Here is a 23,890-nt window from a genome sequence, read left to right as displayed (position 1 = left end):
AATAATTTTTTTAAATTATGACAAGACTATATTAATAATCACGCAAGTAATTTTTTAAAAGTTAACAGTTTTTAAATATTTATACAAAATTAACTTTTGATTAATAAGTTTTCTAGTTCTACAAAACTTTAAATTTTTTTACAGTTGACGCCCAGTATGATGTTACCGACACAGCAGCTTCCAGACAAAATAACGGTAACTTATGATGCTCATGTAAAACTACCTATAAATTTGTTTTTCTTTTTTCCACATTGAACGTAAAATCTATATTAAATAAAAGGTCTACCAGGCCAGTATTAAAATAGAAGGACCGTTGATACGCTTTAAGTAAAATAACCTAGAAATAAATATATTCTTAAAACCCTTTTTTCAGTTTTCTTTAATATCGCATTTGATAAATGTAAAAATTGCATTTGATAAAAAGTTATTTAATTTACTTGAATTTTAACTTTTTTTCAGTTGTCGGAAAATGCCCAGGAAATCGATGGACAAGGTACTACAGTTATGATAATTCGGGCCCCGATGACATCGAATCTCTAGCCACCTTTAGAAAACGATACAGCATTTGTGACCAAAGGTTTACAATTGTCACAGGAATCAGAGCTAGGGATGTAGGAACACCCACACCATACTGGCAACCAAGGAATGTTCTCGATATTGATCTGGGCGGTCTAAGGTGCTTAAACCACAAGCAACCTTATGATACTTTAACAACGAATCCATACACCCCATCCCAACGACGATATCCATGTCGTAATTACGAAGTGTCATTTTGTTGTCCCAGAGTTACTGGAAGTAAGTAGTTTACATTGATATACATAAGACTATATCTCAGTTAATAATTCACAGATTTAGCCCTAGTGTATTGACTTAAAGACAACATTAAAATTCGAAATTTATATTTAGTACATGACATTTTGTATTATTAATATTTATTCTAAACAAAAGTATTTTTGCAGTTCAGGGTAGTTGCCCAACTAACTATTGGGGAGTTTGGTTGAATCGTGACTACCCGACTGCCACCGGAGATTGGGAACTGAGAACTCCTTACCATACTTGCTATTGTAGGAATGGTGCTGTACCAACAGCAATACAGGTGCAAATCTGGCAACCCGGTCACATCTTCCACCTGGCACCATGGCCGGTTGGCAACCAAGACATAACCATTTCACCATCTGAAGGATTTGTTTGCAGAAATATTGACCAGACTCCACAAAATACCAACAACAACCCGGAATGCTACGACTACCGAGTAAGGTACTGCTGCCCAAGAACAAAACCAGGACCATTTTCGGTCTGTGGTGCGCCTTCTAACAGCATAATCCAAACATAAAACAAAAAAAAACTGGGCAAACCGTGCTTTTAAGAAAACAGTTATTTGATTTGTATATACCTAAATTTTGCCAATGCTATTATGCCTTAATACATTTGCGCTAAAAGTTAGAATATTCGTTGTAAATGTAAAATTTGTTTGGTTTGCTTTAATAATATATCTATCAATAAAGGTGACACTATATATAAGACTCAATATTTTTTTAGCAAAATCACAAGAGAATTTCGATTAAGTAGTTTTTAGATAATGTAAAAAACATATTTTGAATGTAAAAGACCTTTGAAAATTAAAATCCAAACAAATTTTTTGATTTTTTTTGCACACGACATTTATAATACTTCAGCATAAATGAACTTATGCGACCTTATTAAGTTACATCTTATAAAGATTAAAATATTTACTCTTTTATAATTGACCCAACCTTGAACCTGAAGGCTTAAACCAAGATTTAAAGGATTACAAAGATTAGACTATAACATTTTAGCAACAAAAAACAACTTTTTTAAAAACAAAAAAAATTTAAGAAACTGTTACTTTTTTAAAACTTAATAGCATTTAATACTTTTCAAAGATATTTTTGATAATTTAAATGTGATTAAACACCAAAACCCCTAAAGGCAATACAATTTACCAGGATATTTTTTGTCCAAACTGGGTAAAAAATTATGAAAAATTAGCAGATGTGATTCAGAAACAGGTTTATTATTGTAGATATAAAAGCCTTACACAATTTTTAGTTTACCGCGAATAAAACAAAAAAGAATATTTAAGTTTGTTTGCAAAAACATTGACCAGGCCCCGCAAAATACCAACATGCACACAGAATGCTACGACTACCAAGTAAAAACTTTTTTTTTCCAAAAACAATTTATTCAAATGATATATCCGCAACGGAATTAAAAAAAGGCAATTAAAAAAAGCTTTCGGTGCGGTAAATCCACAATTTCCATATAAAGAGCCAACAAGCACCCAGAATGCTACGACTACCAAGTAAAAACCCTTTTTTTTCAAAAACAATTTATTCAAATGATATATCCGCAACGGAATTGAAAAAAGACAATTAAAAAAAGCTTTCGGTGCGGTAAATCCACAATTTGCATATAAAGAGCCAACAAGCACCCAGAATGCTACGACTACCAAGTAAAAACTTTTTTTTTCCAAAAACAATTTATTAAAATAATATATCCGCAACGGAATTGAAAAAAGGCAATTAAAAAAAGCTTTCGGTGCGGTAAATTCACAATTTGCATATAAAGAGCCAAAGCTAAATTAAATTCTTCGGAAAATCAGTTAGTATTTGCAGTGAAGAGCAAAAACGATGATTTTTTTGCTTCTACTAGTTTGCTTTGCAGCAATACAAGGTAACGAATATTTTTTTAAATTTATAACAAGACTATATTAATAATCACGCAAGTAATTTTTTAAAAGTTAACGGTTTCTATATATTTATACAACGTTAAGTTAAGTTTAATAAATTTTCTAGTTTTATTTTTATTTTAATTTTTTTTTAGTTAACGCCCAAGTTAATGCTACCGACCAAGAAGCTTTCGGACAAAATAACGGTAACTTATAATGTTCATGTAAAACCACCTATAAAAACTACCATTTTTTTTAAACAAACTATATTCACCGTAAAATGTACCCGCGCACCATAACAGTTGTTTTTTAACGCTCTTAAATTAAATCGTTCACTAAGAATCATTTCAGATAAATTTAAGACCCATAGAAACACGTACCCATTCATTAGTGGCATCTTTTACCTTTTTTTTATAATAAAGGACCAACATTTTGATCTGTAATTTTAATTCCCACATTGGACATAAAATCTATATTAAATAAAGGAATTACCAGGCCAGTATTAAAATAGAAGGACCGTTGATAAGCTCTAAGTAAAATGACCCAGAATTAATATATTCCAAAAACCTTTTTATTAATTTTCTTTAATATCAAAAATTGGGATCACGTATGTTGTTCGGCTCTAGACAAAACAACGAGCCGTTAACCATAGGGGAGAATTTTTCACAGACAACATACGTGACCCAAAAATTGCAAATGATGAAAAATTATTTAATTTACTTGCATTTTTAACGTCTTTTTTTAGTTGTCGGCAAATGTTCAGGAAATCACTGGTCAATGTACTACAGTTTAGATAATTCGGGCCCCGACGACATCGAATCTCTAGCCACCTTTAGATAACAATACAGCATTTGTGACCAAAGGTTTACATATGTCACCGGAATTAGAGCAAGAATTGTAGGAACAACCCAACCGTATTGGCAACCTGGAAATGTTCTCGATATTGATCTGGGCGGTCTAAGGTGCTTAAACCACAAGCAACCTTATGATACTTTAACAACGAATCCATACACCCCATCCCAACGACGATATCCATGTCGTAATTACGAAGTGTCATTTTGTTGTCCTAGAGTCACTGGAAGTAAGTTGTTTACAACGGTATACATAAGCCTATATCTTAGTTATTAATTCACAAATTTAGCCCCCATTGACTTGTAGACAACATTGGTATTAGAAATTTATATTTAGTACATGACATAACATTTTGTATTATTAATTTTAATCCTAACAAAATTATTTTTGCAGTTCAGGGTAGTTGCCCGACAAACAATTGGGGAATTTGGTTGGATCGTGACGACCCAACGGTCACCGGAGATTGGGAGCCCAGAAATCCTTTTTATTCTTGCTTGTACGAAGAATAATGATCCACCAACAGCAATACAGGTTCGAATTTGGCAACCCGGTCACATCTTTCACCTTGCACCATGGCCGGTTAGCAACCAAGACATAACCATTTCACCACTTGAGGGATTTGTTTGCAAAAACATTGACCAGACCCCACAAAATACCAACAACGACCCGGAATGTTACGACTACCAGGTTAGGTACTGCTGTGCAGAACCAATCCTAGAACTAACAGAACCAATGGCATTCTGTATTTCGAATCCTGAAGACATAATTCAAACATAAAAAAAATTGTGCATGCCAAGTAAACAGTTATTTGATTTGTATGTACCTAAATTTTGCCAATGCTATATGCCTTAATACATTTGCCCTAAAAGTTAGAATATTCGTTGTAAATGTAAAATTTGTTTGGTTTGCTTTAATATTATATCTATCAATAAAGGTGACACTATATATTAGACTCAATATTTTTTTTAGAAAAATTACAAGAGAATTTTGATTAAGTGATTATTGAATAGTGTAAAAAAATATTTTAAATGTAAAAGACCTTTGAAAAATTAAAATCTAAACAGATTTTTTAACTTTTTTTTTTCACACGACCCTTATAATACTTCAGTATAATTGAACTTTTTTTTTTTTTTTTTGTATATATCTTTATCCTCGATGTGGAAAAGTCGAATGCGCGACTTAAACATAGAGTAACATAAGTTACTCCGACCCAGTCTCCAGTTGCCTGTGGCAGTTTGAGATATTATAGAGACTTTAATTGCCCGGTAATTATGCTGCTGATTAAGTGCTGGCTCAGCAGGAGTTTATACCGTTTATAGCGCCTTACTCAAGGGCGCTACAGCATGAGATCAGTGGGGATCGAACCTACGACCTCATGTGTGGTGTAGCAAGTGTTCTTACCACTACACCACGCTGCCGGTCTCTAGGTATTTTACGAATATAGATTTTTTTTTTTTTTGTATATATTTTTTTTTTTTTGTATATATTTTAGACGATCTTATTAAGTTAAATCTTATAAAGATTAACATATTTACTTTAACTATTATAATCGACCCAACCTTAAACGTGAAGGCTTAAACCAAGATTTAAAGGATTAAAAAGATATAACATTTTAGCAACAAAAAACAACTTTTTTAAAAACAAAACAAACTTAAGAAACTGTTATTTTTTTAAAACCTAATAGCATTAATACTTTTCAAAGATATTTTTTTTAATTTAAATGTGATTAAACACTAAAACCCCAAACATAATACAATTTACACATAACTTGCGTCCAAAATAAGTGAAAAATTATAATGAATTAGCATGACACACATAAGAATATTCAAGTAAAAGGAATTTTAATTAGTTTTTGAAAAACACCGAATTTTTAATTAAATTCAGATTTTCTACTTGAAAAACCACGAATTTATTTTGTATACCAAAGTTGATATTTTCAAACTTAAAGAGACACTTAAATGAAATCCTATAGGCAAACTAAATTGTTTTGCGTTCTCGGAATTCTAAAATCCGATAAACTGCCACGTCAAATGCGGTCATGATTTCAAGGACAAAATTTCCAAACCGGATCTGTGATCAGAATTCGAAAATATAGCCCTTGGATATAGGTAACTCCAGATGTTGCATATAAATAACCTAAATTAACCGTCTTTTGCAGAATAAGTAAGTAGTTGCTGCAAATAGCAAATACGATGATTTATTTACTGCTATTGGCCTGCTTTGCTGCAATACAAGGTAAGAAATACCTACTAAATTTATAACATATTAGATAAATATTCACCCAAGTAAACTTTGTGTTTGATGTATTAATTTTTAAATAATTATGCAAAATTTAATTTAAAAATATTCTAAGTCTGTATTCATTATTATGTTTATTTAACAGTTGATGCGCAATTTGATGCTATAAACAATTTTGCACCAAGTTTCTTTCCTACAAACAGTAAGTTATAATCACATTCTTAACCTAAATCCAATATATCGATTTTTCAGTGTTCTTAAAATGTGTCCAAAAATCCGCAATTTTTATTATATGTAAAAAAAATATGTCATGAATTTAATGCCTTGGTAATAAAACAAACTTTTTTGTAGTTGTCGGCAAATGCCCGCACAATTCTTATTGGACCAAATACTACAGCGTCGATAATTCGCCTCCCAACGACATAGAAAGCCTTAAAGTTTTTAGAAAAACTTTCAATGTTTGCAACCCAAGGTTTACAATTGTCACCGGTATCAGAGCTAGGGTTAGAGGAACAACAATACCGTACTGGCATCCTAGGAATGTTCTCGACATTGACCTAACTGGTCTAAAGTGCCTACACCACAAGCAACCTTATGAAACTTTAATTACGAATCCATACACTCCATCCCAACGACGATGCCCATGTCGTAATTACGAAGTGTCATTCTGTTGTCCTAGAGTCACTGGAAGTAAGTTGTTTATATTGGTATATAAATACCTTCGGTCCGTATTTTGTGTTGGTTTAACTAATTCACGTTTTGTACACCTTATTAAAGCTTACTGCCATAAACTCCATTACGTACAGAGATTAAATATGACATAACGTTTACAAATTTCAGTTTGAACAAACCTCTTTTGTTTTCAGTTCAGGGTAAATGTTCTAGTAACAATTGGGGAAATTGGTTGGATCGTGACGACCCGACGATAACCGGCGATTGGGAACCCAGAGTTCCTTACCATACTTGCTATTGTAGAAATAATGCAGTACCAACGGCAATACAGGTGCAAATCTGGCAACCCGGCCACATTTTCCACCTGGCACCATGGCCGGTTTGCAACCAAGACATAACCATTTCACCATCTGGGGGATTTGTTTGCAAAAACATCGACCAGACCCCTCAAAATACCAACATACACCCGGAATGCTACGACTACCGAGTAAGATACTGCTGTCCCAAAACGCATTTAGTAAATACGTTCTGTAGAGTAACGAGCCCCCTTTCAGGCAGCAGAAGCCCAGATTCATAAAATAATAAGAGTTTCATAAAATAAGAAATAAATTAAGTTTTCGTGTATAACCCTAAATTTTGCCAATGCTATTTGGTTAAAAATAACTTGATCGAGAACTTGTAATTTTCGTTGTATATTTTAAAATTTCTGTTGATTTGCTTTGGTGTCGAACAGGCTTCAATTCGAAATTTGCAAATAAAAAATGGCGTAGTAGTATAAGAGTAATATTTCTTTTTTAATTATGTTGAAATTTTTCCAACTTGCACGAGGATACGATTATTTTAAAAATTGGTCAAGTAGTTTTTGAGATATCGTAATTTGAAGGTAAATATTGTAAATAGGGAAAATCCCTACGCTCGCGAGTCACGTGACACACCTCTTTAACTAAAAGCAATAAGTGCCAATCTTTTCAAAAAACATTCATTAGAGAAAGGCGCCTGCTGCTTACTAAGAAAAAATAAAAACATAAATTAAAAGATTAAATTTAATAAACCGACATTTTAATATTTTTAAACAAACATATTTTTTATTGAACGATTTTTTGCGGTGATAATTCGCTTCTGTAAACACCTCATATAAGGTATCTTAAGCCTATACCGCAATATTGACAAAACGGCTTTATCCAATCAAAATTCAGTATCAAGTCATGTGAATCTACTTAATCCAATAAACCACACGAATTTTAAATTTAACCCAAACGTTATCGCTGTTTGTGTGGATTGATATAAACCGATTAAGTACGCTTATACCAACCACGTGATGTGAAATTAACCAATAGGATGTCTTGATTACATAATTCCAATTGATCGACGCCAACGAAGCCAACAATGGTCACGTGACCAATAAGCCACGTACAAAATATTCTGGTCACGTGATTAATAAATAATAGCCAATCAGATGCTGGTAGATCAGCAATGCCTTATACTGCCTCTACAAACACTGCAAGTTTCCTAAAATAAAAAAAAAATCTTAAAAGAAATGATGAGAAAATTTAAAAAAAATCGCTTTCCGACTAACTCTACTGTTTTGCACAAAACCGAATAATTGCTAAATTTTAAAAAGCAATAAAAAAATGCTGAAAGTTATGCTAATATTCTTAAAGCTTACAGTGATAAGTAAAATGCAAACTATGAGGTAATGTATGGTAATACTTACTCTATTTTGAGACGGTAAACAGTCATCATGGAATGAGTGTTGACACAGGAAAGTTACAATAACTGGATACTGAATTCTTTGTGTAGCTAAATAATTTATATTAGCATATAAGTCTAAAAGTTTAGAGTGTAGAGAGTTTAAGCCACACCGATGCCAAACTATTTTCCCTTGAGCCAAGCGTTTCTTAATAGCTTTAAACACGTCACAACAGCACACCTTTATCCATAGAGTAAGTACTGTATTACCTTACTTAAGAACCTTTTAGACATGAAGGCAGTAGAAACTAATTGCAAAATCCTAAACTTTGGCATCTTTATTATAATATGTACAAAAATTAAAAGTAAATTTTTAAATTGAAAATATTGTTTACCATTAATATTAAGCATTAGAGGTCTTCCACATGCATCACAGGTTGTATATTCTAAAAAATAAGATGATGTTTTTTTGTAGTTATTTAAAGTATAATAACAACATGTATTATAATAGCATAAAATCACTAAACTGAACTAATTCATAAAAATTATTTAAAAAAAATATTTTAATACTTTTTATATTATTGAAATATGGTTCATTTACCGTCAATTCTGGTTGACCTTTTCTGAATAGTCATCTGTTTTCGTACGAGGGTCAAAAGGTCAGAGGTCAAAATGCGTTTGCATTCGAACCAGAGTGCAGTTTGCATGGAGTAATCCTGATTTTAAAAAAAATAATTTTAGGGCTGCATCAAAAAAAAAATTAAAAGAAAATTTATGAAAATTTTGACTAGGACAATTTTATAAAATGTTTATCTATTTGACTAAAGCAAAAGATTTAAACCTTAAAAATTTGATTTTTTTTAATTTCTAATTTTTTTTTTAATTCAATATTGTTAAACAAAAAAAAATCTTCAAAAAAATTTAAAAAATGCATAGTGCAAAGTTTTTAGGAAAAAAAAACTTGAAAACTAGTACTAGAATGTACCTGCAATATTTTTACTAAAGCATCTCGCAGACCAGGGATTTGCATATCAGTTGGAATTCTTCGAATTATAATAATTGGATCAACGTGGGTTCCAATAGTTTCTAACAAACCTCTAATAAATTCTAAAAAAAATATTTAAAATTAAAAAAAAAATTAAAGTTAAAAAATTTAAATTTTTTTTACTTCACAGTAACTAAAAAAAATTTTATTTACTAAAAAATATATTTTAATTTTATTTAAAAAAATAATATTAACATTATACAAAAAAATAAGAAGAATAGTAGGTAGTTTAACAAAAAATGCAAATGATTTAACAAAACTGTATTTTAATAACTAAACAAAATTTTAAACGTTAAATTTCTAAACAATTTAAAAATAAATTTTAAAGTAAATAAGTACCAGGTTTGTGGATGGATTTGTTGATCAACTCGTCCCATAAATCTGCATCGTTTCGGTCTTTACAAAATTCGATAGCTCGTGCAACACTTGTTTCATGTTCAGTTAACAAAGATAATGCCAGTGATGCATTGCCCATTCGACCTTAAAAATATGAAAAAAAATTCTTCAATATCAAAAAAAAAATTTTTAATTTCTTTAAAAAGAAGAAACTTAGCATAGCGATTATAACAACAACATCGTAGAAATATTAGATTTATACTTTATCATTAAAATCATTTTACCTTTTTTTTTATATATCTTTATCCTCGATGTGAGAAAGTCGAATGTGCAACTTAAACATAGAGTAACATCAGTTACTCCGACCCAGTCTCGAGTTGCCTGTGGCAGTTTGGGATATTAGAAATTATAATTGCCTGATAATTATACTGCTTTTATTAACCCTTTTAACTTAACTTAAAAAAAGCAGAGTATTGCCAAGAGCATTTATGTTAAATTTGATATTATTAAATATATGATATTTTAAATGTAAGTCTATTACACAAATTTTCTTACTTAACAGAAACACTTGTTCATCGATATACTTTTTTTCTTCACATATTGCTAATGCTTCAGTTAACTCAATATAGTTACTAAAATTAAGAAATTAAAATTAGTTACAGGTGTTTAAAAAAAAAAATTATATAAATACAAATATAAGTAACTAATTTATCAAAATAAACAGTGCAATTAATAAAATTAAGCATAAAAACACAATAAAACTGTTTTTTGTGTATGTTATTATTAAGCAGGAAACAAAATTTGTAAGAACCTTGATTTGAGGAAGGGTAGTAACCGTGATCTGTCAAAGTCGGCATAAAGGCGAACTTGTAAATCATGATACTCACTACCAAGATGTGCGTCTCGTAAAAATAAAGCATGAAGGTACTGTAAAAAATCAAACTTATAATTTGCACAAGATTGATTGCTGTATTTTACTTTTTTGTTTAGTTAAAAATATAAGTTGTTTGTATAAATTCTTCCAAAATAATAAGAATGTAAAGTACAGTACTTATTTAAAGATTAATTTGTTAATTTAATAATATAAAAATAGCAGGAAATTGTTAAAAATACACAAATTCCGTTACAAAATTACAAATACAAACTAACTTACTCTGTGAAGATAGTTCTTTTTGTTTTTCAGTTCAGAAACTACATTTTCAATCTGTGAATAGATAAAAAATTATTAAAACTATTGTTAAACTGATATAATATATACACCAGGACCTTATGCAGTAACATTTGTATAGAAACATAAAAAATGTTTTTTAAATATAGCAATTTTTACCGGTACATATTCCATGTGATCAAGTAACAGACCAACAGCTTCATCTTGACTAAACATCATTAAAGGAAGAATATTTTCCTTCAAAAAAGTTCAATTTTGAAACAAAAATATATATAACTAAAAGTAAGTTAATAGAATATAAATGCAATTATAAACTATAAGTTTATTAAAATTTTTTTTTTTTAAACAATTTTTTAAACAAAAGTAATTTAATAATTTGTGTATTAAAATAAATAGGTGATTTCTTGTAAGAAAAATGAGTAGTACCGGCAGTGCTGCGTATAGATTATGTTTTCTAATAAGATCAAACGTATCTGGATGTTGTAATCTTAAATAAATTGACAACGCTCGATCGTATCTCTGGTCTGCTGCATATCTAAATTTTCAAAAAGTTCATTAACAAAAAAGCTTAAAAATATTTATGATAAAAAAATCAAAATTTATTATATTACCTATACTAGTAATCTAATAATAAAGCAATTCTAAAAAATGCATTTTTTAACTTACAACTTTGCTAATGCAGCAAGCAACACAGGATTTTGTGAATCTCTGTCCAAATAAGTCAGCACCCGATTAATCAATTTACTTAAGTTGTAAACGTTGCTGGGCCATTGTTTTAATAAATTCTCAAAGCCCTGTCAAATTTATAAAAGTTAATAAAACCCAATACAATAAAAAAAAAAAAAAAGTAAGTTCATTAATTATTTTAGCTTTTGCGTTTTTTGAAAAATTTTTACAAATAAAAATGATTGCAATTTAATACCAACCTCATGGTCAGTTTTAAGAAAATGGTCCAGCACCATCTCATAACTGGATGGTGACAGTCGAAAATCACCAATCGGTAACATTGGAGCGATTACATGCAACTGGTCTGCTTTTGAGAACTTCTCAACCTAAAAAAAAACTTATTTTAACAAAATATGAACAATAGCCCAAACATAGAGTAGCACGTTTTTCATAACCCAGTTTCAAAATAACTTTAACAAATTGGACAATTAAGAAATAAAATTGCTAATTCATTTTTAGCTTAAAACTAAGAAATGTTAACAGTGCCTTGCTCAAGAGTGCTACTGCATAAAAACATGGGGAATTAAACACAAGACCTTAAGTAGTCAATCTAAGTGTTCAAACCACAGTCTAATAGCTTAAATGGTATTTACAGGCAAAAATGTTGAATCTAGATTTTAAATAGAACTTACAATCTCTTCCCAAAGTTGAATTTGGTTTCCAAGGACATCTCGGCATAAAAACGCAGCCTCCTCAAAATGTTTATTTAAAATTAAATTCGTAATACATACCAGACCAACATCCTAAAAAATAAATAAATTTATTAATTCAGAAAACGATCACTACCCAATAAATGTTTTACCACCCAAAAAAAAAATTAAATGTATGTTTGAAAAGTTTAGTAATTTACCAAAAACGTGTGTTTTTGAAGTGTTTTTCCATATAGTCTTACAAACTCCAGAGCTTCATGATATCTTTCGATTTGCAACAACCAAGTTATTTTATCGTCCTCATCTCTGGTTTGAGCAACAATTATGTCTTTCGGAGACACTATAAATATTTCTTCACCATCATGTTCTAACAAAAAAATTAAAAAAAGTAAAAATTTTTTTTTCAAAAATTTGACAAAGTAGTTTAGAAAAGAGTGTTAAATTTACCGTAAATTATACGAATAGTAATTAAATGTTATGCCATTTTAACAATATTAATTATATTAAAAAACCAACAAAACTTAATTTATAACTAAAAAAACAATAAAAAAAATGTGTAAAAATCTAAAAATAATTTACAATTAAAAAAAATTAAAAAAAAATTTTTATGACACAAAAAATTGTTGTTTTACCTAGGCTATAGTCATTACATCTTAACAAATTAAACCCCGTTACAGTCAATGCATCCCTGGATACCTCAACATAAGATTCCTTGTTTTCTTGACCAGGTTCTAATATTCTTAATTGAGGTCGATTTGATATTTCTTCATTGCTATCAGAGTCAGCTAAAATATAAACAAAAAATACTTAAAAAAAACCTTTGACAGATTTTTTAATTTTCATTTTAAGGAAACTAGCTTATTTAAATTTTGGTTGAAATTTGTTTAATCGAAATTTGTATTTAAAAAATTATTTTTAAACATTTTTAAATTTATAAAATGTGTAAAACATGAATGTGTGAAATGAAAGTAAAATAACATCTGTTACATGAAACTTAAAGTAACTTAACACTTTCATTTCTATTATGAGATGAATTAATTTCTTTTGTTTGAAACAATTATGTTTCATTTAGCCTTATTTTAACGATTACCTTAACTTAAACTTACTTAGATCGTTTGCATTGGTTTGATCCACATAAGCCAAAGCGACAATTTGATTTCCAAGCGGTGCAATGCCACAGCAGGAAAAATCAGTTTTAAAAATGTGCACTGAAAATATCAAATAAAACGTGTAAAAAAACTATATTTTATATATTTTTTTTTTAAAACAATTTTTGTTTTAACTGTTAAATTTGCCTTATATGCAATTCCAGTTAATATTGTATAAAATTTATGCACGAAACTAAAAATAAATTTAATATCAGATTTCAAGTTAATTTATATTTACAATTTCTTTTTTTTAAATATAAAAGCTCACTATGTTCTAAACATTACAAAAATTAGGTAAATAATTTATGAAAATATCAAAACTTACATATAACACAAAATTTTGAACCTTCCCTAGATTCTCTTGTTGGTCTAACTCGAACTGCACAAATCTAAAAATTTATGTTTAAATTTTTAACTTTATGCCTACCATAGTCAAAAACTCGTAAAATGCTTAACTTACAAACTGAGTATTTGTAGTACAATTGCAATAAACAATTGCCTATAAAAATTTACCCGTATATTACAAAGATTGCGACCCCTAGATACTCACAATTGATTATACAAAAAAAATTTAAAAACACCTTAATTTCATTTCCCCATCCAATTAGAATTGTGTTATCATCTTTCCATGAAATATGGGCTGGGTATAGTTCCGGTCGAGGCCCCCCTACTTGCTGGGTAGATCCCCCAACCCCAGATTTAGGAATGTGGGTTATTCTACGTTCTTGAACTGTGTCATAGATTTTTACCCCCTAGTAAAAAATTTATAAATTTTAAAATAAAACTAACTATAAATATATAAAATAGTATGGCTAAAAAAAATAATAATTGCAATGTTTTTTTTTTTAAATAGTTAGTTAGTATGTACTAAAAAGTAAACATAAAAATATTTTTAAATTTAATAATAAAAAATTTATATACTACAAGTTAAACCCAACACATACAAAAAACTCAATAATATTAACATTGTTTATATTTAAAAATAAATCTTTAAATAAAAGTTACCCTGTCATTTGCCCAAGCAATGAGTGTAGATCTCCACTTTATAACTCGAATAAGTCCTTCCCCTGAGTGGAGTTCGCTTCTCACAGTTCGTCTCAACCAAGATTTTTCACTCAAGATAAGTTGGTCGGTCCCGTAAACAACTTCTTTCGAAGAACTGTTAGTGTAATTGGGTGATATTGCAACAGCCTAAAACAAAAAAAATAAAAATTTTGGCACAAATGACTTTATTATATTTTAAAAGCATATAACATCCCCTTTGCATTTTAAATATAAAAACAAAGGAAAAACACAATGTTTATATAATCAAAATTTTAAACTGAAAGCATGGTTTAGTGGTCAGAACACTTTGCTTCACCACACATGGAGTCTTGGGTACGATTTCCATTGTTTTTATGCTGTAACGCACCTGACTATAAACAATATGAACTTCTACTGAGCCAACACTTAGTCAGCAGCTTAATTATTACCCAATTATGATCTATAATATCCTAAACAGCCAAAGGTAACTCAAGACTGGGCACAGGTAACTAATGTTACTCTATGTTTAGATCATAAAGTCGTCATCAGCCATAAATAAAAATAAAAAAACTAAAAAAATTATATTTTATCTATAATTTCTACAAAAAATTGATATTTATAACACACCTTTACAGGTTTGTCCAATGTAATAAGTTGATTATGGTCATCTGAGTACAAGCCACAAACTGAAACAATTCCATCATCTGAACAACTTGCAATATAATCCCCATCTTCATCTAGTGATATACCAGTCACTGTAGTTTTATGCTAAAAAAGTCAAACATATATTTAGGTCATTTGATCTAAATTTTGTTGTGACAGTAAAAAGTCTAACACTTGTCATTAAAAAACAATAAATCTAAACCAAATTTTGATTGCTATTACATAAATAATTTAGACTTAAATACCAAATTCCGGTTTTTAGTAGTTTAACATTAAGATTAAACTAAAACACTAATTAAATTTTATCTAAATGTAAGTAGGTTGTAGAATTAATAAAAAAAAACATTTTAAAATACAATAAATGCACACCAATGGCTAGCATAATTTAAGTTTATTTAAGTTTAAACCTCTCTTTTTTATATAAAAACCAGGTTTAAAAAGTCAAAAATAAAAAATGATTTCATTTGAAGTTGAATTAAAAAGAAAACATCTTACTGAGGTAAACTGTTTGCTCGTTATATTATTGCCTTGGTGATCTAAGATATGGATCGTTCCCCAATGTGTTCCCAATGCAACAAACTAAAAAAATATTTTTAAATGAGTATATATATATTTTGTCTATTTTAAAAAAAGTTTTAGGCAAAAAAGTTTAACCCATAATAATATGAAAATACCAATTTTATGCCCTTTTTGGTCTAACTAAGAGATTATCAGCATTTAAATTAAAAGTTGTATTTATTCTTTGGAACGACTAAAATGTCTTCTCACTTTACAGTGTATAGCAATACAAGAAGCTGCATCTTGTTTTAAAATTTCAGTTAAATCATTTCGAATTCTGTCATACTTTAGTTTCGGTTCTTCAATTTCCGATTCCTGAAAAACAACATTTTTTATCATATTTAGCTTGTTAAAACATTTGCAGACCGAATATCGGCACTTGCACTTGGCATAACTGTTAGTCTAATAGTAAAACAAAAATTTTAACTTACTGTAGAACTTGCGTATTCGGAATCTGAGTCACTCATATTTTTCCTAATATAATATTCTAGAGTCTAGACCAAGTACTAGAAAATCATTTTTCCAAAATGTAAACAAATAATAAAGTTTCACAACAAGTGAACAAAAAATGTAACCCATTTGAGTAAGATAATTGCTACAAATCTGTGTCAAATAAATGCCACCAAAATAAGACACAACACTTGATTTTTAACAATACTGTTGTATACTAGTATTTATTTAAATTATAAAGTTAAATTTTATATCTTGTTTTAAAATGCAATTTGGCATTACTTAAAACAAAGTAAAAATCTTCTTAGGTTGTTTAAATATTTCTCCTAAAAACATACAGTAGTTTATTTTTGCTTCGTCATGCCTTTAATGGATGTTACCTGGGTATGGATTACTGTCGAATAACCGCAAATAAGTTAATTGAATAGACGTTTTACCGAAAAAACAACATTTTAACGATAGTAAAAATATAATGCTATTTACCATAAATCCCAATTTTTTTAAACTAATGTTCTTGTGTATTGGCTAACGTTTGTTTGTTATAAGTAATAGTCTTAAGGCTAAGAACCGAAATGTTAAAGCCTTCAACTAAAAGGCTGATATTTACAATGTTTATAGTTAATTTAGGTACTACGTGCAGTTGTAGTTGCCAAAACTTTAAGCAATTTTAAATTGGCAAAGTACCGCAACTACGTGGTAAAACTTTACACTTGTTTTAAAAAGTAAAGCAATAAATAGCACTAAGATTCGTTAAGGGAATTTCATTTGTAAGTCGTTGTTGCGTATAAAACGACTGGAGAAAGATAAAAGAGAGTAAACAACGCGGTTATGCGAATTTGCTGTTTTAAAACACAGCCAGTTCTGCTAGCTAGCACTACTTAAAGTCCATGCGTAGACTTGTATATTTAAGGCATGTTGTTATACATACACAGAAGTAGCAATTAGGCAGTTTAAACTTACAGAAATAAAAGGAAAAAGTTTGTGCATGAGTTTATTTGAAAATTCTGATTTGTTTATTTTACTTAATTTGTTTTTATTAATTGGAAATAAGGCAAATACTTCAACTGTGAATAGTTTTATACGTTTTAGCCACATTGACCTAAATAATTACAGGTTAGGTTACGCAGAAATTAAGTGTGTGCTACAACGTAGTGGTATGTAAATAAAAATCTTAATGTAATTTAAAACGCCTACTTATTGCATCCTAACTTTTTAACTTAGCATAAAAGGTAAAGTAAAGCGATTTTAAAATTAGGGTTTAGCATATTTTGGTAAAATATTACAGGACTATATAAACCTACATCGTTAGTGGAAATCAGTCACTTAGATATAGCGAATACGGTATTACAAAATTATCTTATTTGCATGTAAATGTCTTGAAAACAACGTGTTCTCTTTTAATTCCAATGTAAATACTTACACAGGCCATGTTGCAAAGGGAGTTTATATTGGCATACTTTTATTTCTGGAGTAAGCAGAATTTCTTAAAGAATTATTCTACTTTTACACCTTACGACATTGCCGTAAGCACTATTTAGTGTACGTTTGTTTAGTTCAACAACAATACACGGTTTCATAAACTAGTTTGGTTTTCTGCTGTTACACAAAAATTAATTGTTATTGTTTTTAGAACACGTTGTTTAATATAGTTTTTAGTTGTGTGGTGAACAAGACCAATAAATATGGGTAAGTTTTTTGGAATGACGAAGCACTTTTTACTCAAACGTGACACTGCTATAGCAACAACCGTTGTTTAAGCAAACTGTTATATAGGGCATATTGTTATTCTTTTGTTCAAGTACCTTCTTATAAACCACTTTTGATCGCCAATTGCAGTTAAGGCCCTTGAATGGAAATTTATTTTAGATGTTAAACTCTATAAACCCGAAGTAAAAGTAGTGGTCTACAATTTTGTAAACCAAGCATTCTTTTCGATGTTTTTCGCAATTATAAATGCACTTTATTTTTACAGCAGCCGCTTCTCGAGTTGATACCATCGCAAAACATTTGCAACCATCATGTTGCAGTGCTACAGGTCCCGGGTACGCTTCTCCGCTGGACGCAATGAAGGCCCCAAAGGAAAAGATATTGTATATTCCATGTATATACAGGTAAATAATCCTTCAAATTGTGTGGTAATACATTTACGTCATGTTTCTTTCAGTCTTACAAGATAAACATGCGATCCATTATACCTTTATGAAATTATATTTTGATAAGGGTATGTATTAGGCTATAAAAATTGTTATTCAACTAGAAAAACAACCCATTTATAGACCTTATTCTTGGCTCCTTAATACAAACAAGCATTGAGTACATTTATTTAAATGAAATCTATTTTGCATTGATAGAAATACGGAGATAAATTCTGGTGATTACTTAGCGACGATTGACATGGACGAAGAATCGCCAACATTTTGCAGAGTATGTTTTGAAATTTTATGTATTTTACCATTTATCAAATTCATATAATTTAAATGCATTTTTAAAATTGGCGTGCTTTAAAATTTGAAGGCTGTTTACTATTAACGCACTGTTTTTAAGATTATAGATCGAATGGAGCTTCCAAACATGAACGATGAAATACATCACACAGGCTGGAATTCGTGCAGCAGTTGCTTTCACGACCCAACTAAAAAGCGTCGACTTTTTATCATGCCTGGTCTGGTTTCAAGTCGACTTTATGCCGTCGATGTAAACACCAATCCCAAGAAACCAAAAATTGAGAAGGTAGATTTTTGAAATTCATTTTAAACACTGTTTCGCTAAACTGTGTTAAAAAACATGAGCTAAACTATGCTTAAAGAAATCATATTAAATAGGAATAATTTTGGCTTTAAATTTTAGCATATACATAAAAGGCGTTAATGCCTGTGACCTTATTATTACTTAGATAGTTGAACCGGTTGAAGTTCACCAAAAAACTGGCCTAGCCTACCCACATACTGTTCATTGCATTCCTGGCAACCAGATAATGATAAGCACCATTGGCGATCCTTATGGAAATGGAAAAGGTCTTATTTTTGCTATAAGCGTTTTGTATAATAAGTTATCTGCTTATGTTTACTTCATTCTTTTATATATTATTCTGTTTTCGCGCAGAAGTTGGGCAACGATATGATATAATTAATAATAATGTAATGTGAGTATAATTTTATATTTATGTAGGTGGGTTTCTTCTTTTGGATTCGGAGACGTTCGAGCTATTGGGAAATTGGGAGACAGAAGGACACAACTCAGAGTTCGGTTACGACTTTTGGTACCAGCCCAGACATAATGTGATGATAAGCACAGAGTGGGGCACACCTAAGAAATTGTTTGGTGGCTTCGACCCAGCAGATGTAGAAAAAGGTTTGTTATTATTAAAATATTCCTTGATTAGCGCATTTTTAAGTATGCATTGGTATGGCTATGGTAAAAGAATTAATTTATCAATACAGAGATATTGATATTGTTGATTTTTTTAGGACACTATGGCCATACATTGCATGTCTGGGACTGGAACAAGCACACAATCATTCAGGTAGGCAAGCATCTTATGGCCCACCATGCAATAACCATAATTAGGCCTTTGTTAAATGCGATATTTTACAGGATCTTGATCTGGGCAAAGATGGAATGATACCATTGGAAATACGATTTCTTCACGAACCAAGTGCTACAGAAGGCTTTGTAGGTTGTGCTTTAAGCAGCACAGTCTTTAGATTTTTTAAAACTGCGGTAAGTTTTGTATTTAATCTTACTTACTCTGTTTGGTTTGTCAACGTTGCATAAAGGAAACTGGGTTTATTGACTTTTATATCATTTTGTAAATATTTGTCCACTTTTCTCTAAAGTTATACCTTTACAAGTTATAGACCATTTTGTATTATTGCCGAACTTTTACTAGCTTTGGATTTTTTCTGTGTGGTGTCGTATGACATTATGTATTATATAATTTTTTATTAAACAATAGCATTGATTTAATATCGTAAATATATGGCAAAAATTTAGTTTCATTTAACGACCATACCACTATTTCTTAAATTCAAAAAGTAACGTGTTTTAAGACATTCAAGTGTTTGACTTGTATTCGACAGCAATTCGCATTTCAGATAACACAAGGAGTATTTTAATAATTTCGTGTTAATGAATACCTTTACGATCATTTTTAATGGGACGTCTTGCGAAAAGGCTCTTCAGTTATTTGAACTAAAAACACAACTTTGCAATCTAATACGCTTAGGAAACTGTCAATAATACAATTTGGAATCAATATATTAAGGCAATACGGAAATCATAAAACACAACTGAAGTGTTTTTTTCCGTACAACATGTAGTATTTACAGATTATAAAATTAGCATCGATGTTAAAAATAAAGACATTTCTTGAATACTTTAAATGGCCTAAATACCGATTGAAACAATGTAGTTGTTAACAACAATTTCCTAACTGATTGATTGTATTTACATTTCGCAAAACGACGTTTTTTTCGTTGTTCATGTTTTGTGAGACAGTAAAAAAGTTTAAAATGTTTGTAATTTTAGACTGGAAAATGGGACGCTGAAAAGGTAATTTCTGTTGAGCCAAAAAAAGTCGAAAATTGGACTCTTCCAGTCATGCCAGGTAATATCAGTTTCCGAGCAACTTTACGAAGATAAATTCTTTTATATAATTTTACTTGTATAAATACCTTTATACATTAATTAAACCTAAGCACACGTTTAGAACTTTGTGACTTTAATTAGAATTAATTTCGCCTTGTCCAAAAACCCATTTTTCTTGTTTATAATTAAGGGCCAATTATATCGTCAATTAATACAGTTTTTGTGGAGAATAAGGATAATTGCTTTAGTCTAGGCCCAGGCTATTAAATCCCATTTAAAATAAAACGTTAAATGTATTGCTGGGAAAATAGTAACAGATTACAAAATATCGGTAATAAAATAACTTATCCTTATCTTTGCTGATGTAGCCTTAATTAATCTATATTTAAGTCATTGGTCACACACTTCAACATGCTGAAGTTAATTTAATTAGGAGATAAAGTAAACATGTACTTTGTCATGCCCCTGTTGTCTCAGTGTAACGTTTATTTACCCAATTTAAATAGGGTATTTACTTTAAGAATTCATGGTATACCTAATATATTCCAACTATTTCTTTAAATCTGTAACATTGTGTTTATCTAAGGCCTAATAACTGATATTCTTCTATCGATGGACGACAAGTACATGTATTTCTCGAACTGGCTTCATGGTGATGTTCGTCAGTATGATATTACGGATACCAGAAATCCAAAGCTTGTCGGTCAGGTCTTTTTGGGAGGCAGCATTTGCAATGATCGTAACGTGAAGGTATACATATTTCTAGTTAAATGCATGGTATATTAAAGAAGCACAATGCATTACCTGTTTTCAAGTAGCCTTAACATGGCCGTTCAAAGCTGCAAATGCAAAATTATATTTGGCTGTAACCAGAAATTTTGCTGCTTTAGGATGTCTACTTTTATAGTTTTTTAGACCATTTTTGATTTTGCATAGGTTTGTTAAAACTAAACGTTTTTGTTTAGGTTATTGGTGAAACTAAACAGCCAGACCCGGTGTTTTTGGGAGGCAAGCGTGTAGAAGGTGCCGCACAAATGCTTCAGTTAAGTTTGGATGGCAAGAGATTGTACGTAACAACTTCTCTGTACAGCGGTTGGGATAAACAATTTTACCCGGATATGATGAAGTAAGCAAGTTTCAAGTTAAGATCAAGTGTGTATTTAAGGTGTACGTGACTCGACGTTTAACAATAAAAACCTTAGATTCATGTTAATGGAATAGCCTTGAACAATCAACCTAGGACGCCCTTTTTCAAATATTCTTTTTTATAAAGAATTTGGTGTTGAAGTTCAAAACCTCAAATCAGTTTTACTATAAAAGCAAACATATTTTTATTTACATTTTTAAACTCAGTACGGTTTAACTAAGCTTTTTTGGAAATTTTTTAATTTGGTTTCTTTGTAAATATGCAAAGATTTCTCGTATGAATCACATTTTGTGAGAACTGCAGCTATTCATATTGCCATTTGTACCCACCTATTTTCAAGACACGTGTCTTAAAATCCAATTGAATAATTAAATCGTTTTTTTTTGGGGTAACTATTTTTTAAATATTTTTGTCAAAATTTGTAATTTTACAGAAAGGGGTCGTTTTTGGTTCGAATAGATATCGACACGGTGAATGGGGGTATGAAGTTAAACGAAAAGGTGTTTGTCGATTTCGGAAATGAACCAAAGGGGCCAGTACTTGCCCACGAGATTCGATACCCAGGCGGCGACTGTACTTCGGACATTTGGATTTAATTCAAAATATGATCTTTTATTACAAAGTTGAAACTAAACAATTCAAATAACAAAGTTTTATTGGACATGTTTAAATATTGTAAATACAAGCGGTACCCAAAATTATTATGGTAAAATTTAATAATTTCTTAACAAAAATATGTAACTTGTATATATATATGTTGTTAATTGTATTAACCAGTAACTAATTTCATGTTGTTAATATGAGCCTATTAATTTTGTGCTTTTCGCAATACTATGTTTATGCAATTGATGATACATGATTCCTAAAATTGCGTTAACAATTCTAATCTTTCAACTTATTGCATAATAGTAGCTTAGTTTTGTCTTTTGCTTTTGAACAATTAAAGTTAACATGTTAGCAAAAATGCTGTATTGTTTGAAAGAATAGCGAAATTTAAGTATATATATAAACAAACTTTATTTTTTTTAATTCCAAAAAGCACAAAAATTAAGGAAAAATAATGTAACCTTTTAAATTTATTGGAAATAATTTTTCTGAGAAAACAAGTAAAATTGGATCACATTACAATTATTTTAGCATATTAGGTATATTCAAATACGATTTTAAATTAAAAAATACTTTATACAAATAATTTCTTAGCTGCTGTATTTAATAACAAGTTTAGATACACCCATCAAAAACTTTAAACTGAACGTGCATTTAACATGCACTTTATTATGACATTATTCTTTTCCATCATCTTTTTTTCACCAAATTATTTTTATTTCAAAAAAAATTTTCGGATTCCTTTTTTACACTTTTTTCCATTTCTTATTTTTTCACAATTTTTGGTAATTTTTCCCTTTATCAATCAATATTTTTTTTATTCCACTAATATTTCCGATTATTTTTCATTTCAATACATTTCATAAAAATTCGACAAATGTTTCTTTCCTTTTAACAACTTATTCTTTTCTTAAACACCTTTTTTCATCATATTTTATCGCTAAAAGTGTTTACGATTTTAAACATAATCATTTTTAATACCTTTTTTTAAATAAGATTTTTTTCAGACTTTACATTTTTTCTTTTCCGAGAGTCCAGTACGAAACGTTAATTTTTTTTTTTTATCTCAACATTTTTTCTAATTTTTTTTTAACATTTTTTGTTTAATAAATTAATTTTTATAGTTTTTTTAAATAAATCCTTTTTTTTAACAGATTCTTTAATAATGATGTTTTTTTCTGCAATTCCTTTTCAAGAGGGTTTATGGTTTCACTTTTTTCATTTTTTACTTTTTTTGAAGAATTCTTTCTCTTGATTTTTCTTCCAAAAATTTCAACATCAAAATCTTGGTCAATTTAAAGTTACAATTTTTTTCCAAGAGTTTCATATTTTCAGATTACATAGTTTTATTTTATTTCTTGATATTTTTTTTATTTAACAATTTTTTTCTTTCTTTGCTTTCAATTCTTTTATTTCCAAAACATTCTTTAAAATACTTCTTAAAAACAAACCTGGTTTTTAAAAATACCGCGGGTAATATACGAACACCCCGGACCTACTTTAAATACCGCGGTTTAGTTTTTAAACCAAGATTTTTAGTTGTAAATTCTAATGGCCTAGGCGTTTTAGTTATATACTAAGCTTTTATGAATGCCCGTGGTTTAAAACCCGGGCTCGGTCGACATAAGATCCGTAGCACAACT

General features: G+C 29.7%; 3 protein-coding genes across 4 annotated transcripts; 2 read left to right on the top strand and 1 right to left on the bottom strand.

Annotated features, from left to right (window-relative positions):
• Positions 1-5,624: 5,624 nt before the first annotated feature.
• On the top strand, positions 5,625-7,223 carry LOC145751573 (uncharacterized). The gene is made up of 4 exons (XM_082567752.1): positions 5,625-5,776; positions 5,925-5,981; positions 6,131-6,469; positions 6,646-7,223. The coding sequence occupies exons 1-4, from the start codon at positions 5,734-5,736 to the stop codon at positions 7,026-7,028; spliced, it is 822 nt and encodes a 273-aa protein (XP_082423878.1). The 5' UTR covers positions 5,625-5,733; the 3' UTR covers positions 7,029-7,223.
• Positions 7,224-7,364: 141 nt separating this feature from the next.
• On the bottom strand, positions 7,365-16,003 carry LOC145751572 (vacuolar protein sorting-associated protein 41 homolog). Its single transcript, XM_082567751.1, has 24 exons — positions 15,889-16,003; positions 15,668-15,772; positions 15,395-15,478; positions 14,864-15,004; positions 14,219-14,404; positions 13,795-13,965; positions 13,539-13,602; positions 13,172-13,273; positions 12,698-12,850; positions 12,266-12,432; positions 12,048-12,158; positions 11,616-11,741; positions 11,356-11,483; positions 11,116-11,224; positions 10,849-10,926; positions 10,675-10,725; positions 10,333-10,448; positions 10,077-10,153; positions 9,525-9,665; positions 9,126-9,247; positions 8,742-8,856; positions 8,536-8,586; positions 8,166-8,251; positions 7,365-7,960 (listed from the first exon to the last, which is right to left on the bottom strand). The coding sequence occupies exons 1-24, from the start codon at positions 15,922-15,924 to the stop codon at positions 7,919-7,921; spliced, it is 2,562 nt and encodes an 853-aa protein (XP_082423877.1). The 5' UTR covers positions 15,925-16,003; the 3' UTR covers positions 7,365-7,918.
• Positions 16,004-17,346: 1,343 nt separating this feature from the next.
• Positions 17,347-22,598, top strand: LOC145751610 (methanethiol oxidase-like). 2 transcript variants are annotated; one of them, XM_082567796.1, is made up of 12 exons: positions 17,347-17,593; positions 17,883-18,018; positions 18,259-18,331; positions 18,452-18,637; positions 18,801-18,921; positions 19,076-19,258; positions 19,375-19,430; positions 19,502-19,627; positions 20,435-20,513; positions 21,081-21,244; positions 21,460-21,620; positions 22,075-22,598. In XM_082567796.1, exons 1-12 carry the CDS (start codon positions 17,590-17,592, stop codon positions 22,235-22,237), a joined length of 1,452 nt encoding a protein of 483 aa, XP_082423922.1. In that variant the 5' UTR covers positions 17,347-17,589; the 3' UTR covers positions 22,238-22,598. The 2 variants fall into 2 exon arrangements, with proteins under 2 accessions (XP_082423922.1, XP_082423921.1); XM_082567795.1 differs by having other exon boundaries at positions 17,348-17,593; positions 17,880-18,018.
• Positions 22,599-23,890: the final 1,292 nt, after the last annotated feature.

Source organism: Corella eumyota, chromosome 4 (assembly GCF_963082875.1).
Source record: "Corella eumyota chromosome 4, kaCorEumy4.1, whole genome shotgun sequence".
In the NCBI taxonomy this organism is placed as follows: domain Eukaryota; kingdom Metazoa; phylum Chordata; class Ascidiacea; order Phlebobranchia; family Corellidae; genus Corella; species Corella eumyota.
Note: the sequence above shows the minus strand (reverse complement) of the source record. Positions and strands in the feature narration are given on the sequence as shown.

Excerpts from the sequence above, each read along its gene's own strand:
- LOC145751573 (XM_082567752.1), top strand. The coding sequence starts at position 5,734 with ATGATTTATTTACTGCTATTGGCCTGCTTTGCTGCAATACAAG. Across the intron at positions 5,982-6,130 it reads AAGTTTCTTTCCTACAAACA|TTGTCGGCAAATGCCCGCAC; the intron begins GTAAGTTATAAT and ends ACTTTTTTGTAG. Across the intron at positions 6,470-6,645 it reads TTGTCCTAGAGTCACTGGAA|TTCAGGGTAAATGTTCTAGT; the intron begins GTAAGTTGTTTA and ends TTTTGTTTTCAG.
- LOC145751572 (XM_082567751.1), bottom strand. The coding sequence starts at position 15,924 with ATGAGTGACTCAGATTCCGAATACGCAAGTTCTACA. Across the intron at positions 15,479-15,667 it reads GTATTGCTATACACTGTAAA|TTTGTTGCATTGGGAACACA; the intron begins GTGAGAAGACAT and ends ATATTTTTTTAG. Across the intron at positions 8,857-9,125 it reads CTTTAGTAAAAATATTGCAG|GATTACTCCATGCAAACTGC; the intron begins GTACATTCTAGT and ends TTTTAAAATCAG.
- LOC145751610 (XM_082567795.1), top strand. Across the intron at positions 19,431-19,501 it reads ACAAGCACACAATCATTCAG|GATCTTGATCTGGGCAAAGA; the intron begins GTAGGCAAGCAT and ends GATATTTTACAG. Across the intron at positions 21,245-21,459 it reads GCAATGATCGTAACGTGAAG|GTTATTGGTGAAACTAAACA; the intron begins GTATACATATTT and ends GTTTTTGTTTAG.